The 14,796-nt window shown below is 39.3% G+C and overlaps 1 protein-coding gene across 1 annotated transcript in view; it reads right to left on the bottom strand.

Moving 5' to 3' along the window:
- The window catches only part of szt2 (SZT2 subunit of KICSTOR complex), a 174,926-nt gene that overhangs the window by 125,504 nt on the left and 34,626 nt on the right, over positions 1-14,796 (bottom strand). Inside the window, 8 exon segments of the mRNA XM_055641515.1 lie at positions 197-422; positions 1,222-1,575; positions 4,581-4,716; positions 6,545-6,651; positions 7,053-7,253; positions 8,706-8,819; positions 12,446-12,560; positions 14,110-14,278. Coding sequence (XP_055497490.1) covers positions 197-422; positions 1,222-1,575; positions 4,581-4,716; positions 6,545-6,651; positions 7,053-7,253; positions 8,706-8,819; positions 12,446-12,560; positions 14,110-14,278 — 1,422 coding nt within the window.

The raw sequence follows: 14,796 nt of genomic DNA, 5'->3' as shown, positions 1-14,796 counted from the left end.
GAGAACTTACAAACGGCATGCAGACAGCACCGTAGTCAGGATCACTTAGAAATGATTCATGACTATTATATCCAGCATTGTGTTTAGAAGTAAATCAATCCTATTTTAATAGAAAGAAGGAAGTTGAGGTTCCAACAATGGTGGGCGAGGATGTTCTGACCAGAAAGAAATAAAGAAATGAAGACAAAGCCCATACCTGATATAAATGTCCCGGTTTGACCGCTCTATGCAAGAATTCACAAGTTGCTCTTTCAATGAATCTAGTGAACAGTTGTATACGTAGATGGGACATTGAAGCCGGTTTGGATCATTGGAGTCAATCCGAGATGACTGTCGGCTAAACGAGATGTGAAAGTCTTTCTTTGGGGGTAAACTGAACTCCACTCGTTCCTTATTCATTTCTGAAGATCCAGAGTCGGTATCTGAGGAGGGTGATGCAGGTTGGTAGTAGGAGATTCATTAAGCAACAAAAAAAAGATAATAATAATAAAACAAATACTGACTACCTGGCAGTGTGTATTAGAATAAGTTAGTGTGTGACGCTGCATGTCGCCTCCCCCCCCACAACTGCACGTTGGGGGAACAGACCCAACGGGTCTGCACTTGGTCTAGTTTACTCTATATGGCAATTTAGTTGACTTTGTGGTGCCTTCAAGCTTTGTGGCGACTCGCCAGCAGCCTCACGAGAAAGTCCAGCCACAAGAGCTCAATAACAACAAGGGCAGACGCACTTATCTGCACACGGGTTATGATTAGTGAGAATGTAGGTAAAAGGGGCTTCTGGAATAAACGTGACACAAGGTGTCTTACTCAGCTAAGTGTCGTTTGTTCTTTGCTTTCTGTCGTGGGATTCAGTAGATCCTACAACTTCCTCACATTTCAAAGTGCTTAAAGGGAGACACTATTGTAATCTAGAACATTTACATGCTGAGGAGTAAATGTTGGCCGGAACAATGGCAACATTTCCTGATTCATTGGGGTCTTTTGCATCCAATTGAGAGGGCATAATCTTACCCAAAAGATGGCATTGTCCATGCCGCACCATTCATACAGTGCTACTTTGGAAAGTGACCCTAGATTTTGAGCTCAAATGTAAAAAAAAACAACTTGTTGAACTTGAATCTTCAGCTTTCAGGCTGAGATAATGAGTGCTACCAACAGAGTTAATGCACTTTATTGCGCGAATGCAGAAACTATCGTTACACTGAGAACAACCATTACCTGTATCGGGCTGTGCATTCTCCTTTTCTAGATCAAATAATGACATTTCATTGCCATTTGTCGAGATTGGAGACGAACATGATGTAGGCTGAGCAGACTGATTTTCTTGCGCTGGAGATATAGAATCTATCTTGGTGCTACTATTCTTTGAGACACTCATTGTGATTTGGCCAGCTTCACAATCAAGTCCGCCAAAACTACCCACTTCAGATTTCTTTACGATTGAGGTTGCGCTTAATCCTCCCAAATGCTCACTCAAACTTGACTCGATTTCTACTTGTAACAGCTCTTCGTTTCCTACTCCAGCATTTTTTGTACTCTCATCGATCTCGGGACCCATTAGACGCTGCATATCTTAATAGAAAAAAGAGCATAGAAAGGAAATTAACATAGAAACATAGAAATTAGGTGCAGGAGTAGGCCATTCGGCCCTTCGAGCCTGCACTGCCATTCAATATGATCATGGCTAATCATCCAACTCAGTATCCCGTACCTGCCTTCTCTCCATACCCTCTGATCCCCTTAGCCACAAGGGCCACATCTAACTCCCTCTTAAATATAGCCAATGAACTGGCCTCGACTACCCTCTGTGGCAGAGAGTTCCAGAGATTCACCACTCTCTGTGTGAAAAAAGTTCTTCTCATCTCGGTTTTAAAGGAATTCCCCCTTATCCTTAAGCTGTGACCCCTTGTCCTGGACTTCCCCAACATCGGGAACAATCTTCCTGCATCTAGCCTGTCCAACCCCTTAAGAATTTTGTAAGTTTCTATAAGATCCCCCCTCAATCTCCTAAATTCTAGAGAGTATAAACCTCTATTCTTTCTTCATAAGACAGTTCTGACATCCCAGGAATCAGTCTGGTGAACCTTCTCTGCACTCCCTCTATGGCAATAATGTCCTTCCTCAGATTTGGAGACCAAAACTGTACGCAATACTCCAGGTGTGGTCTCACCTAGACCCTGTACAACTGCAGTAGAACCTCCCTGCTCCTATACTCCAAATCCTTTTGCTATGAAAGCTAACATACCATTTGCTTTCTTCACTGCCTGCTGCACCTGCATGCCTACCTTCAATGACTGGTGTACCATGACACCCAGGTCTCGCTGCATCTCCCCTTTTCCTAGTCGGCCACCATTTAGATAATAGTCTGCTTTCCTGTTTTTGCCACCAAAATGGATAACCTCACATTTATCCACATTATACTGCATCTGCCAAACATTTGCCCACTCACCCAGCCTATCCAAGTCACCTTGCAGTCTCCTAGCATCCTCCTCACAGCTAACACTGCCCCCCAAATTATTTAAAGAAAATATGTAATGTGAATTATTTACTCTCTATTGCATCATCAGTTAGAAATTAAGTTATTTAATGTTTATTAGCATCACGTGAAAAGCTTTGATTTGCATACAATCCAACCAGAACAGAAATACCACATATAAATACCATCATGTCAAACTCTAGTACAATAGCAAATGGGAAGATACAGAGTGCAACATATAGTTCTCAACACTGTAGTACATTCGCTATATTTGACTAAATCCAATGTGCACAATGGGGGAGAGGTGAAAGTTTTTCATATAAATGAAATTCATTTATAATTAATTTATATTAATAAACATAATTCATAAGCATGATAGAGGGGAAGAAGCTGTTCATTTTAATAGGGGTCTTTATGCAAAAAAACCCCATCTGTTACTGATTGAACTTGAAGTACATTTTTAATGAAAATGAATTTGGATAGTTTAAACTTTACAACTCCCATTTTTTGAACAAATTAGACAGAAGACATTTTCATTTCTAATCCTTAATTATTGTTTCTATTTATTTTATCACCATAATTTTCAAATAAAGTCCAGCATGAACCAACATGCACACCTGCTTACTAATACTCTAGGAGGAATATTTTAGCAAGGTGGTTGTCCATGATGTCCAACATCTGTCCAACCTCTGACAATAGTGCAACAACATGCTAACTAAGAATAATCCCACATCACCCCTGATAGCACACAGTGACTTCAGATAAAGGAAATGCTTGCTGCATAAAGAAAGATTAAGGGACAGAGAGATCTGAACTAAAAATTTAGAGACAGGGTTTTTTGGGGTTTTAAAAATAAAATAATTGTATCCACTCAAACTTGTTTCACAAGTTAGGCACGAAATGCTGGAGTAACTCAGTGAGTCAGGCAGCATCTCTGGAGAAAATGGATGTGACATTTCAGGTTGGGACCCTTCTTCAGACTAATTGTAATAGGGAGAGCAGGAAACAAAATGGAAACAAAAATAAGGACAAATCAGGGCCGGCAACAGGTGACCCCAGGCGAGGAAGTTCCCTGATAGGCCAAATGTTGGGCAGAGCCAGGTATTAGCCCAAGAGGAATGCATAGTTGCGAACTGTGAAGCTGCTTAATGGACATTTAATGGTGGGTGGGGGACTGGTGCAAGGTCAGCCAAGTTTCAGAGGAAGAGATTGGGTGCAAAAAAGTGTGGGGGGAGTGGGAGGGGGATGCGTTGGGGGGAGAAAGAAAACGGGGAAAGGAAAGAGTTTGTAAAAATTACCTAAAAGTGAAGAATTCAATGTTCATACCATTGGGTTGAATGCTACCCAAGCAGAATATGAGGTGCTGTTCCTCGAATTTGAGGGTGGCCTCACTCTGGCAATAGAGGAACCCAGGACAGAAAGATCAGTATGGGAATGAGAATGGGAATGGGAAGGGGAGATAAAGTAGTTAGCAGCTGGGAGAGCCTTAGCGGACCGAGAGTAAGTGTTCGGCAAAACGGTCGCCGAGTCTAAGCTTGGTCTCGCTATGTACAGATGGCTACATCGGGAACACCGGATGCAGTAGATGAGGTTAGATCAGGTGCATGTGAACATCTGTCTCACCTGGAGGGACTGCTGGGGACACTGGATGGAGTCGAGGGAGGAGGTACAAGGACGGGCATTATATCTTGTTGCACAAGTTATTTTGTGCAGCTCCTTAGGTGTATCTCATTGTCCATCTTACTTCAATAACCATGGAGTGGGAGATTGACCTGTTGCCAGGATTTCGGTGGCATGCGGATTTAATTCATGGAAAATGATATTTTCTTTGAAATTCTTTCATCGAGAACGATATTATTTTAGTTAAAACTGACATGGTTTGAAACAATCACTCCCCCCATCTTTCACAGTGAATCTTCAAACACAACGCAGAGAAACTGACAAAAATGGAAGTGGCATACAGTCTGAGCATCGAAATCCATCATATACAACCAAGAGACTGGAACATGTGAAATGAATTGTGATAACAGGCGAGTGAAAATTAATTTTCCTCTTAAAACACTTGAGAGCCCAAGAATAAAAATACATTGGTAAAATTTACCTGTAAAGGTGGCTGGTAAAAAGGTGAGTAGGATTTGCTGCGCATTCACAAATTTGGTGTAGCATCTCCATTGAGGAGTACTCTCATTTTCAACTGGAATTACATTATCTTCTGTCATGTCAGTATTTCCAACACTCTAATCAAGAGAAGCAAGTTTATTACAAATCATTAAGTAATGCAATTTCAAACAAATAATTCTGAAGCTGCCTCCGACAACAGGAAGTGCCAGCATATTTTATTCATTTGCGGGAAATATAATCACTGGCAAAACCAGCACGTATTGCCCATTCTTAATCTTCCTTGATTAGATAATCAGCCATGACGTTTCTCCAGCAGCACGGTGGTGCAGCAGTAGAGTTGCTGCCTTACAACACCAGGGTCCCAAGTGTGGGTGCTGTCTGTACGGAGTTTGAACGTTCTCCCTGTGACCGCGTGGGTTTTCTCCGGGTGTTTCTCCCACACACCAAAGACGTCCAGATTTGTAGGTTAATTGGCTTCAGCAAATTGCCCCTAGTGTGTATAGAACTAGTGTACAGGTGTTGGCTGGTCGGCGCAGGTGGGCCGTAGGGTCTATATCCACACTGTATCTCTAAACTAAACTTCCTGTATTCCTCATCCTCCCCATGTGAACAAATGATTGATGAATATAAAAACTAACAAAATATTTAAAATATCACAAGCTTTTCCTACCCGCTCACCTTTTAGAGACCACCATAATTATACTTAATACAGTAAAAATGTAATTTGCAAACAAAAACACTTTCTCCATTTAGAAACATTGTTTAGGGGATGCATATTGTGTCAAGTATGGAACACAAGAGGAAAATCTTGAATTGGGAACTGTTAAAACAATTGCATGTGACCTGCAGGCATAAATAGGCAATCATAATAAAACAGTACCCAACTTCATTAAGGCTGTATAAATATTTTATTACCATTGTCAAGAACTTGAAGTTAAAAGCTAAATCCTAGGACATGATCAAAAAGGAGAATCCATTCATCATTTGTTCTAAATGTATCTCAAGTGATTAAGTTCACCGTGACACAATCCCTCTTCGTATTAGATAACAGCTGTGGGCAACACATTTATCACTATTTTCTCTTGAAATACAAGAGAATGCAGATACTGGAATCTGGAGCAAAAGACTCTGCTGGAGGAACTCAATGGGTCAAGCATTTGTGGGGGGAGGGAGCCAATCAGTTGATATTTTGAGTTGGGATTGTTGGGTTGACGAATGATCCAAACCCAAAACGACCGCTGTCTAAATCCCCCCCAAAGATGCTGTGTGATGTGATGAGTTCCCCCAGCAGATTGTTGGACAAAAGAAAAAACTGTTCTCAAACTTAACTGATAAAATTTTGCACATGGCATGGGTCATTATTATTTCTGAGCAATGTGGAAGTTTACCAATTGCAGCAGACAACCACTGGAAGCAGTCTTAGATTAAATAATTGGTTAGTAGTTGAAACATGGTCATATTACTCTTCACCATATACTCTTCACCATATAAACCCGAGAAGATTATCTTGACTTTTCAATCTAAAACACAAAACCAGCATACCAATGACTAATGCAGTGTCAAGAATGTGATATTTCTCCAATTTGTTGCCAATGGAAGCTATATGTAATAGCCCAGCCTCAACCCAAGGGGCATTACCATTCTTCAAATACAATTTTCATTCATCATCATTATCTCAGTTATATAATTAGAAGGAAGCTTGTCAAATTTGAAACATCTTGATTCTTTTCCCTTTGGAATTGGCAGGCACTAAAGCAGAAATTCTAAATTCTTAACACGAACAAAACCTTGAAGGTCTGAAGTTTCAATACAGTTTATATTAGGCAGTATTTGTATCGGGGGGGGGGGGGGGGTGTTCTTGCACAATAAGGAAAAGATTTTGGATGTGTTTAACAATCCAGTGTCTGTCACTCCACATTACAACTGCATTTTTCCCACACTCACCTGCAAGGTACTGGTTGAACCCATGACCTCTTTATTACTCCCCAGGGTATGCAATGACATCACGGTTTCTTGCCTCTCTGGCTTTTTGGACACTTTCAATGGTTCTTCTATGTAAGAAGCAGTAAATAACAATTAATCAATCTGCAGGAGCATTAGTCTGATTGCATTAACTTTATGAATTTATTTTCATGCCCTATAACCACAGAACTCAATTGGCAGACAAGAACAATGGACCCAAAATGCTGGAGTAACTCAGAGGGACAGGCGGCATTTCTGGAGAGAAGGAATGGGTGACATTTCGGGTCGAGATCCTTCTTCAATTCGCTTGCTTTAGTTGGTATTGATTGAAATTTGAATTGAAGCAGAATCCTGCTCTTGAAACACACAGTTAACAAGTACAACCGCTCTTTGCCACAGTCAATTGATCGTGAACTAATGCAAAAAAAAATCAAATCTTGTGGTTTACTGATTGATACAGACTAATGTAGCACTATCCACATAATGTTACCTTTTGCAGCTGGTAAATTGAAAGGAATGGAATGACCATTTCGATCCCGCTGAACAATTTGCTGCATAAAGGTTGCATGATCAGAGTCAGACAATGGCAATTCCCGGTCACTGAGGGTCTCTTGCAAAGAGCCATGGAAAAGATTCAATAGAATCTCATTGGGCAAAGAATTTGTTTCCTTTGAACTTTCATCATCCTCTCCTGAAAGAAAAGAGACAACAGATGATCAGCTTATACACAAGAAGCCAGCCTTCAAATAGATTTGAGAGAATAGATCACAAGAGCATCAAACAGACACATAGTGTCACACTTTGAAAGGGTCTACCAGAAAGAAACAAAGCCCAGTGAATATAAGTCTCCTAAAACTGATTAGCATGGAGCCGAGCGGCACTAGGACCTTGTGTAATGTTAGTGGTCACGTGGGCTTCTCAGAACAAGCTCTCACACCACAAAACTGAGAATAGTTTCATCCCATGTCAAAACCACTTGCCAACTTAGTCATTATGGGCAGGCCCAGTTACGCAGCTGTTGATGCTGCTGTCTCAAAAGTCACCGCAACCAGAGTCAATCCTACCCTTTGGTGCGAAGGTAGACACAAAATGCTGGAGTAACTCAGCAGAACAGGCAGCATTTCTGGAGAGAAGGAATGGGTGACGTTTCGGGTCTAGACCCTTCTTCAGACTGAGACTGAGTGAGCTCAACAAGTTACATTTCCCCTGTGCTATTCATGGACTTTAAATTAACAGAATCCATCTAAATGAATTTCAATAAAAAGGGATTTTCTACTAATTCTTCAGACACGTCTGGATAGTACTAATTTTATCTCCTGACCCCTGTCCCTATGTTATCTGTAATCTTAGATTAGCAAGCAAGTGATGTAGCAATGGTGTAATATCATAATATCATGATCCGTTGTCTTGTCAAAAACATTTCATTGTACCATTGACCCTGTGTTTTTTATTTTTATTTATTTATTTTTTATTTTATTAGAAGTTAGTACAATACAAAACAATACAGTGGGACCTAATTTTAGGTGCCAGCTATGCCATAACGTAATTATACATCCTATGTACAACCTCTAGTTTTATGTTTTTGAAAAGAAAATAAGAAAGATAAGAAGGGAAAAAAAAATTGGAAAAGAGAAAAAGAGGAAAAAATAGATAGTAGAAAATAGAAAAACGTGAAGTGTGTGTATAAGAAAAGAAAAAGTGGAAAGTAGAAATAGGAGCAAAAGACCCTTAAAAGAGAAATTTTCAAATCTTTATTCGGAGATGTAAATCTATCCATGACCTGACCTGAAATCAGTAATCTTTACGGTACCGCTGCATCACATGATTCCAAAAAGTCGATAAAAGGGGACCAACTCCTTAAGAATTGGTCATATTTATCTATGTCGGAGTCTCATTTCTTCAAGGCGTGCTATGTCCGTCATATTCCTAATCCACATTTTAACAGTTGGAATAGCTGTATTTTTCCAAAATGTAAGTATCAATTTCTTTCATGTTTTATTTGCCTGTGTTAACCTACATATGACAAATAAAACTGAACTGAACAAGTGGAACTGGATAACATAACGGCAATACAGGTGCATCTTTACTTAAGACTTCCCATGTGGAAGTTTCGCATTTTCAGAAAAACACACTGGTACTTTACCTTTAGTCAAAGTGGGAAAAAGTAACTCAATTTGTTGGCATTTTGGTAACAGCTTCATCAGATCAAACTGAAATGGAATAGTTCGAATGAAATCGTTCTCTCCTTCATTGTCATCTGCTTAAACAAAAAGAAAAAGGTAGTGGTTCTAGGTGGACTGTGGAATGGAGAGAGGGTTCAAATGTAGTTGGTTATTGACTGAAAGACATACTATATGTAATATTCTCCGACAATTATAGATGCCACTTTTAATTAAAAGCAAGTGTATCAAATAGCTTATAATTAGGTAAATAAAAAATCTATGGAAACTAATGCACCAACCCTCAAGCAGAATAATAGGAATAATTATAAAACATTCCAGTCAAAGGTTTGCAATAAAGCAGTCAATAATAATAGCTGCAAGGAACATAAAGCAATTACACAACAATCAATTTGTTAACTTATTGAAAACTTTAGATTCTGCTGATCTGCAAAAATCAAACAGGCCACGCAGAAACTATAAATGATAGTCCAGTCAAAGGTACTGCGTATTTGTAGCAGCATGCCATATAGGCCATGATTTCCATCTTGGCTTAATTGATCAAGGCTGTACACGAGTTGGGGCATTGCAGAAAACACTAAATCCTGGGATTGGTAAAAAAAAAGATAACTTCCACTCATAACTATTACTATCCACTGACTCCGGTTTGAACTCAGTATTCAATTAACATTCAGAAAAATAGAACATGTCCAGGGGGAACTATATACAATGTTTTGTAAAACAACAACACCTTTCCCAAGAATATGAACATTGGGCACCAAAATGCTGGAGTAACTCAGCAGGACATGCAGCATCGCTTGAGAGAAGGAATGGGTGACATTTTACGTTGAGATCCTTCTTCAGACTGATGTCAGGGGAGTGGGCGGGACAGAAATAAAATGCAGTCGAAGACAGCAAGACTGGTGGGAAAATTGGGAGGGAGGGGGGGATGGAAAGAGACGTAAAGCAAGGGCCGTTTGAAGTTAGAGAAGTCAATGTTCATACTGCTGGGGTGTAAGCTACCCAAGCAAAATGTGAGGTGCTGTTCCTCCAATTTGCACTGGGCCTCACTCCGATAATGGAGGAAGCCCAGGACAGAAAGGTCAGATTGGGAATGGGAAGGGGAGTTAATGTGCTGAGCAACTGGGAGATCAGGTAGGTAGGTTAAGGCGGACTGAGCTGAGATGTTCAGCGAAACGATAGCCAGAGATAGAATGACAGAGATAGAATGTAGTCAGAGACAGTAAGACAGATGGGAGAACTGGGAAGGTGAAGGAGAGAGAGGGAAAGCAAGGGCTATTAGGAGGCTTCAGTCCCATGTATATTATTCCTCAGACTATTCCATTGACCAACATTTCTTCCAATCAAACAATTGCTCCTGTCTGCACATATCCCACAGTAGTTTGAAAACAGTGCATCATGTTAATGAAAGCTCTACCTTATCCCTCTGGTGCACATTTATAGGGCATTTAACTGCCAATAAGGGTGGGTTATATTAAAAGGAAATTGGAACAGAAAATATTTTAGATGTTGTGAAAGAGTAAGACATTAAATAACTTGCCTGCATAAGCTTTGAAGCTATTTATTATAGCAAATGCTTAAAATGAATAGACACGATTAAAATTAGGAAGTTAGAAGTTACTGAATCTAAAAAAAATCTAGCTGATATTTTAAATAACCAAGTTTTCCCTTCCATTTTGTGTGAAAGGAGAACAAGCGTAGAAAAATTGTACCGTGGAAAGCATACTGACTTGTGACATTACAACTGGTTTTGTAATTCAAATGCTCAAGAATCAAGGAGGCTGCAGAAAGCGGTGCAAATTGTCCAGTCCATCAGATATTGAAGGGATCTACAGGAATTATTTCCTCATGAAGTCAGCTAATATCATCAAAGACCAACACCACCCAGGCCATGCTCTCATCTTGCTGCAACTGTTGGGAGGGTGGTTGAGGTGCCTGAGAATTGTTCTGTCTAGGTTCAAGAAAAGCTTCGTCCCAATAACCATCAGGCTCTTGAACCCACCCTAACTCAGCACCGAATATTTTTGACTTTGCACTACTAAAGTTGCACTACCTATTTTGGTTTGCCTAAAATAACTAATCATTTTTTGCATATTTATTTGTTGTGTTGTTTTTAATGTGCCTGTAAAGCAAGTGAGATTTTCATTGATCTGGTATTGGTGCATATGGCAATTAAAATGTGTGATACCTATTAATTGGACATGATGATAAACACAATTCCGTATTATACTATTATTAAATAGTTAAAACGCAGCACCATGTTTAGAAAGGTTGACCACAACTCTTTAATATCACTGCTTTCCTCATACATTATTTCTTTTTCTCCGTCAACTACTTAAGAAATAGTTACATAAAGATTCAATGCGGTCAAATGAAAATCCTAAATCTAAGTTTGCCTTTCAGTATATTTTAGCATGTTGGTCAATCCACTAATTCCAAGAAATCTTGATTATAAAGATTGACATCAGGAATCAATGGTAATCTTTAACAAAGACTTGACTTAATACCATCTACAACTGATCAGACTGCAGAGACAACTCAAAATCAATAGCTCAATGGTAATGTAAATTTTGTAAACATCTTTGCCTAATGGATCAAGGACAAAGATTAACATTTCCGCGATATAAATGGAAATCAATAATAGTGTAATGTCTAACGGACTCAAGTTCAGCCTGATTACCTCATTCCTTATAGTACAGTCAACTCTTATTGGGCTGCAGTTGAGATGCACCAATGACCAAGTAGGTATAAATTTACTCTGTCCCATGCTATATACTATAACTGACACTGGAGAACTTGATGATTATAGCTAGTGAAGAATTGTTCCATTCGGTAATAGTGGCATTCAGTTCACAAGCCTAAAGAATTTCCCAAAAGGGATGGAAGAGATGGAGTTAATCAAAAGATTCCAATGGCATGGACACAAAGTGCTGGGGTAACTCAGCAGGTCAGGCAGCATCTCTGGAGGAAAAGGGATTCCAAAGGCATTCTAGTTAGCTATTGTTAATAATCTAAACAATGCATTTCATATCAATACAGTAATAAGATTGCACTCATATTATCTGTAATGTAGTAAGAAAGGTCTAAAATGCTTCACGAGAGTAATGGAATAATTATCAATTATTACCAGCAAGAGGTCGGCGTTAAGGAGTATCGAAGGAAGAAACAGAAATAGAGAGGCAGAGAACTTTACGAAGAGAATTCCAAAGCTTAGGGCCTTAGCCAGTCATTGCCAAGAGGGTACAATGAATAAGATGGCAGTCCACATAAATGGAGCATAAAGGTCTTAAAGGGTGGAAGAGGATCTTAGAAAGACCAGGAGACATGTGGCCATGCAGGAGGTTGAAAACTAGGATGAAAAGTTTTAAATCAAAGAACATTATAGGATGCAAATAATGACAATATTATACTTAAAATACACATATTTCAATAGTTCCGATTTGCGTATGGATGAATACATTGATTAAACAGATTCAGGGAGATTTCAGCCAGGAATTACCTCACCGATTTTATTAATTAATACAAAGGTGATGGAGTGGGGCTGTGCTCCAGGGTATTAATGCTTCCTGGTGTGAGTGGATAGGGGTTATAAGTCACAGAACAATCTGTCATTATATGGGAAAGCTAATTCTTCAATAATTTGCTACACTCACAGGATCTGAGGTTTACTAGGTTCCTGGTTTCTGTGACCTTTGATCCCTACCTTCAGCGCTCCTTGACCCCCACATTGGCAGGATGGATTCTTTATTCTGACAAAGTTGACTTAGATGTTCAAAAGTCAACAAGGAAGATACACATGCGTGGTCTTGTGGGTAAATCTACAAAGCAAAGTCACATTTATTAAAATATCATAAAATATTATCAACTATTCATCCCAGGCAAAATATAAAATACAAAATACAAAACTTGTAAAACTTTGGTTCGACCCATGTTTGTGCATTTCTTGTTGCTGCATTCCAGGAAGGATGGGAAGGCTTCAGAGACGATGCAGAAGAGGTTCACCAGGATATGGTCTGGATTCATGAATATTAGCTATAGGGAGAGGTTGGACAAACTTGGAATTGTTTTCTCTAGAATGTCAAAAGCTAAGGAGACACCAGATAGAAGTTTATAAAATCATAAGAGGCATAGATAGAGTAGAGACATTTTACCTAGGGTGCAAATGTCAAATACTGGAGGGCATTGAGGGAGATGGGAAGGTTTAAAAGTGCTGCGCTAGGAATATTTATTTTAAGGGATAGTGATAAGTGCCTGGAACACACTGCCACTGGGATTGAGGAAGTAGATACGATCATGACATTTAAGTGGCATTTAAACAAGCACATGAGCATGATCAGTTAAAGGAGGACATAGTTGTGGGTCAGACACCAGCATATAAAACACGCATGGCATAGTACCAGGTATGCACAATACACATTTGTAACTTTTTCTACACTCATAATACGTTATTATCATTTTCATATGATAACTCTGCTTCTCCCCTTTTACCCTTTCCCCAGTTTAACTTTTTATTTCTCTGTTAAATAACATAGCTAGATGATTGGGAAATATAATGATTGGGCAGGAAAGTGGTATCTTTCTGCATCATTTCCGTATGTTCTTATCACAGTCTATGATCAATAGCATTTGGTTTGTATATATTCTCTCTCTGGGCAGATTTCTACTCACTAATTCCAAAAATCTTTTTCTTTATTCATATACCAGACTGTCACTGGCAATGGCCAATGCTTTCCAACATTTATTGCCCATTCCTGAATATCCTTCAAATGTTGGTGGTAAGTTGCCTTATTCAACTACTGGAGCCTTTTTGGTGAAGGTGCTCCCAAGTGGGTAGTTTTAGGCTTTTAATAAGGAATTACAATATATTTCCATGTCAAGATAGTGCACAGCCTGAAGGGAAATATGCAATGGTGGTTCTCCCTTGCATAAGCTGCTTCGTTCCTCCTGTTGGTAGAGGTCACAGGTTTGGGGTAACTACAGACATTTTGTAAATGGTTAAAATCAGCCAAAGAAGAAGATGGATGATGTGTGTAGGAAGGAACTGCAGATTCACAAGTTCATAAGCGATGGGAGCAGAATTAGGCCATTTCACCCTTCAAGTCTACGCCATTCCATCATGGCTGATCTATCTTTCCCTCTCAACCCCATTCTCCTGCCTTGTCCCTATAACCCTTACTAATCAAGAATCTATCTATCTCTGCCTTAAATGCTGGTTAACACCAAAGATAGACACAAGATGCTGTTGTAACTCAGCAGGACAGGCAGCATCTCTGGAGAGAGACGCTTTGGGTCGAGACTATTCTTCAGAAGATGGATGGGTTGCCAATCAGCAGACCAAGTTATAAAATTACTTTCCAAATGACTTACCGCTTTTGGAACATCTAAATAAGACAATCCATTCAAGTACTTTCGACTATCAGCAGAAGTGACCACATAGCCACTCTGAGGCTCCACCCAGCATTCAGTCACCAAATTTAACTCTGTGTCAAGTTCAATGGCCTCAACCTCTGTGTCATTATCATCATCTGTAGAAAAACTAAGAGAACATTGGAGGCAGATATGAAGTTGCGTTGGAACCTCCTGTCAGCAAACAATTCAGCAAGCTATTGTGGAAAGTAAAGCAAATAACATTTGATATATAATAACATCACAAAAATAGAAAAAATGATCAACTTCTGCAGTTAATAACAGGTCAGACTGATGAACAATTGTAATGACTAGTTGCCCATTTAGTGATTTTTAAATAGATGATCTGTTTATTTTCTGCACCGAACATGATAATAACAATACAAGTGATGTGTGAATCTTTACCCCTGGATCCAATGGGTAGAAACATGTAATTAAGAGTAAGGAATTAAAAGATCTTTGATATTACTGAGTGACTGACTGATCAGACTGACTGAACTTTGTGCCTTCCACCACAGTGAAGAATGCTGTTGTGGATGTTTGTGCTAAATCTTATTGTGTATTGTGTGGTCTTTTTTAATTGTATCGTTGCTGGCAAATTCATTTCACTGCATATATAAGTGTATGTGACGAATACAACTGACTACT

Source organism: Leucoraja erinacea, chromosome 10, assembly GCF_028641065.1.
Source record: "Leucoraja erinacea ecotype New England chromosome 10, Leri_hhj_1, whole genome shotgun sequence".
Classification (NCBI taxonomy): Eukaryota; Metazoa; Chordata; class Chondrichthyes; order Rajiformes; family Rajidae; genus Leucoraja; species Leucoraja erinaceus.
This window is presented reverse-complemented; position numbering and strand designations above follow the sequence as displayed.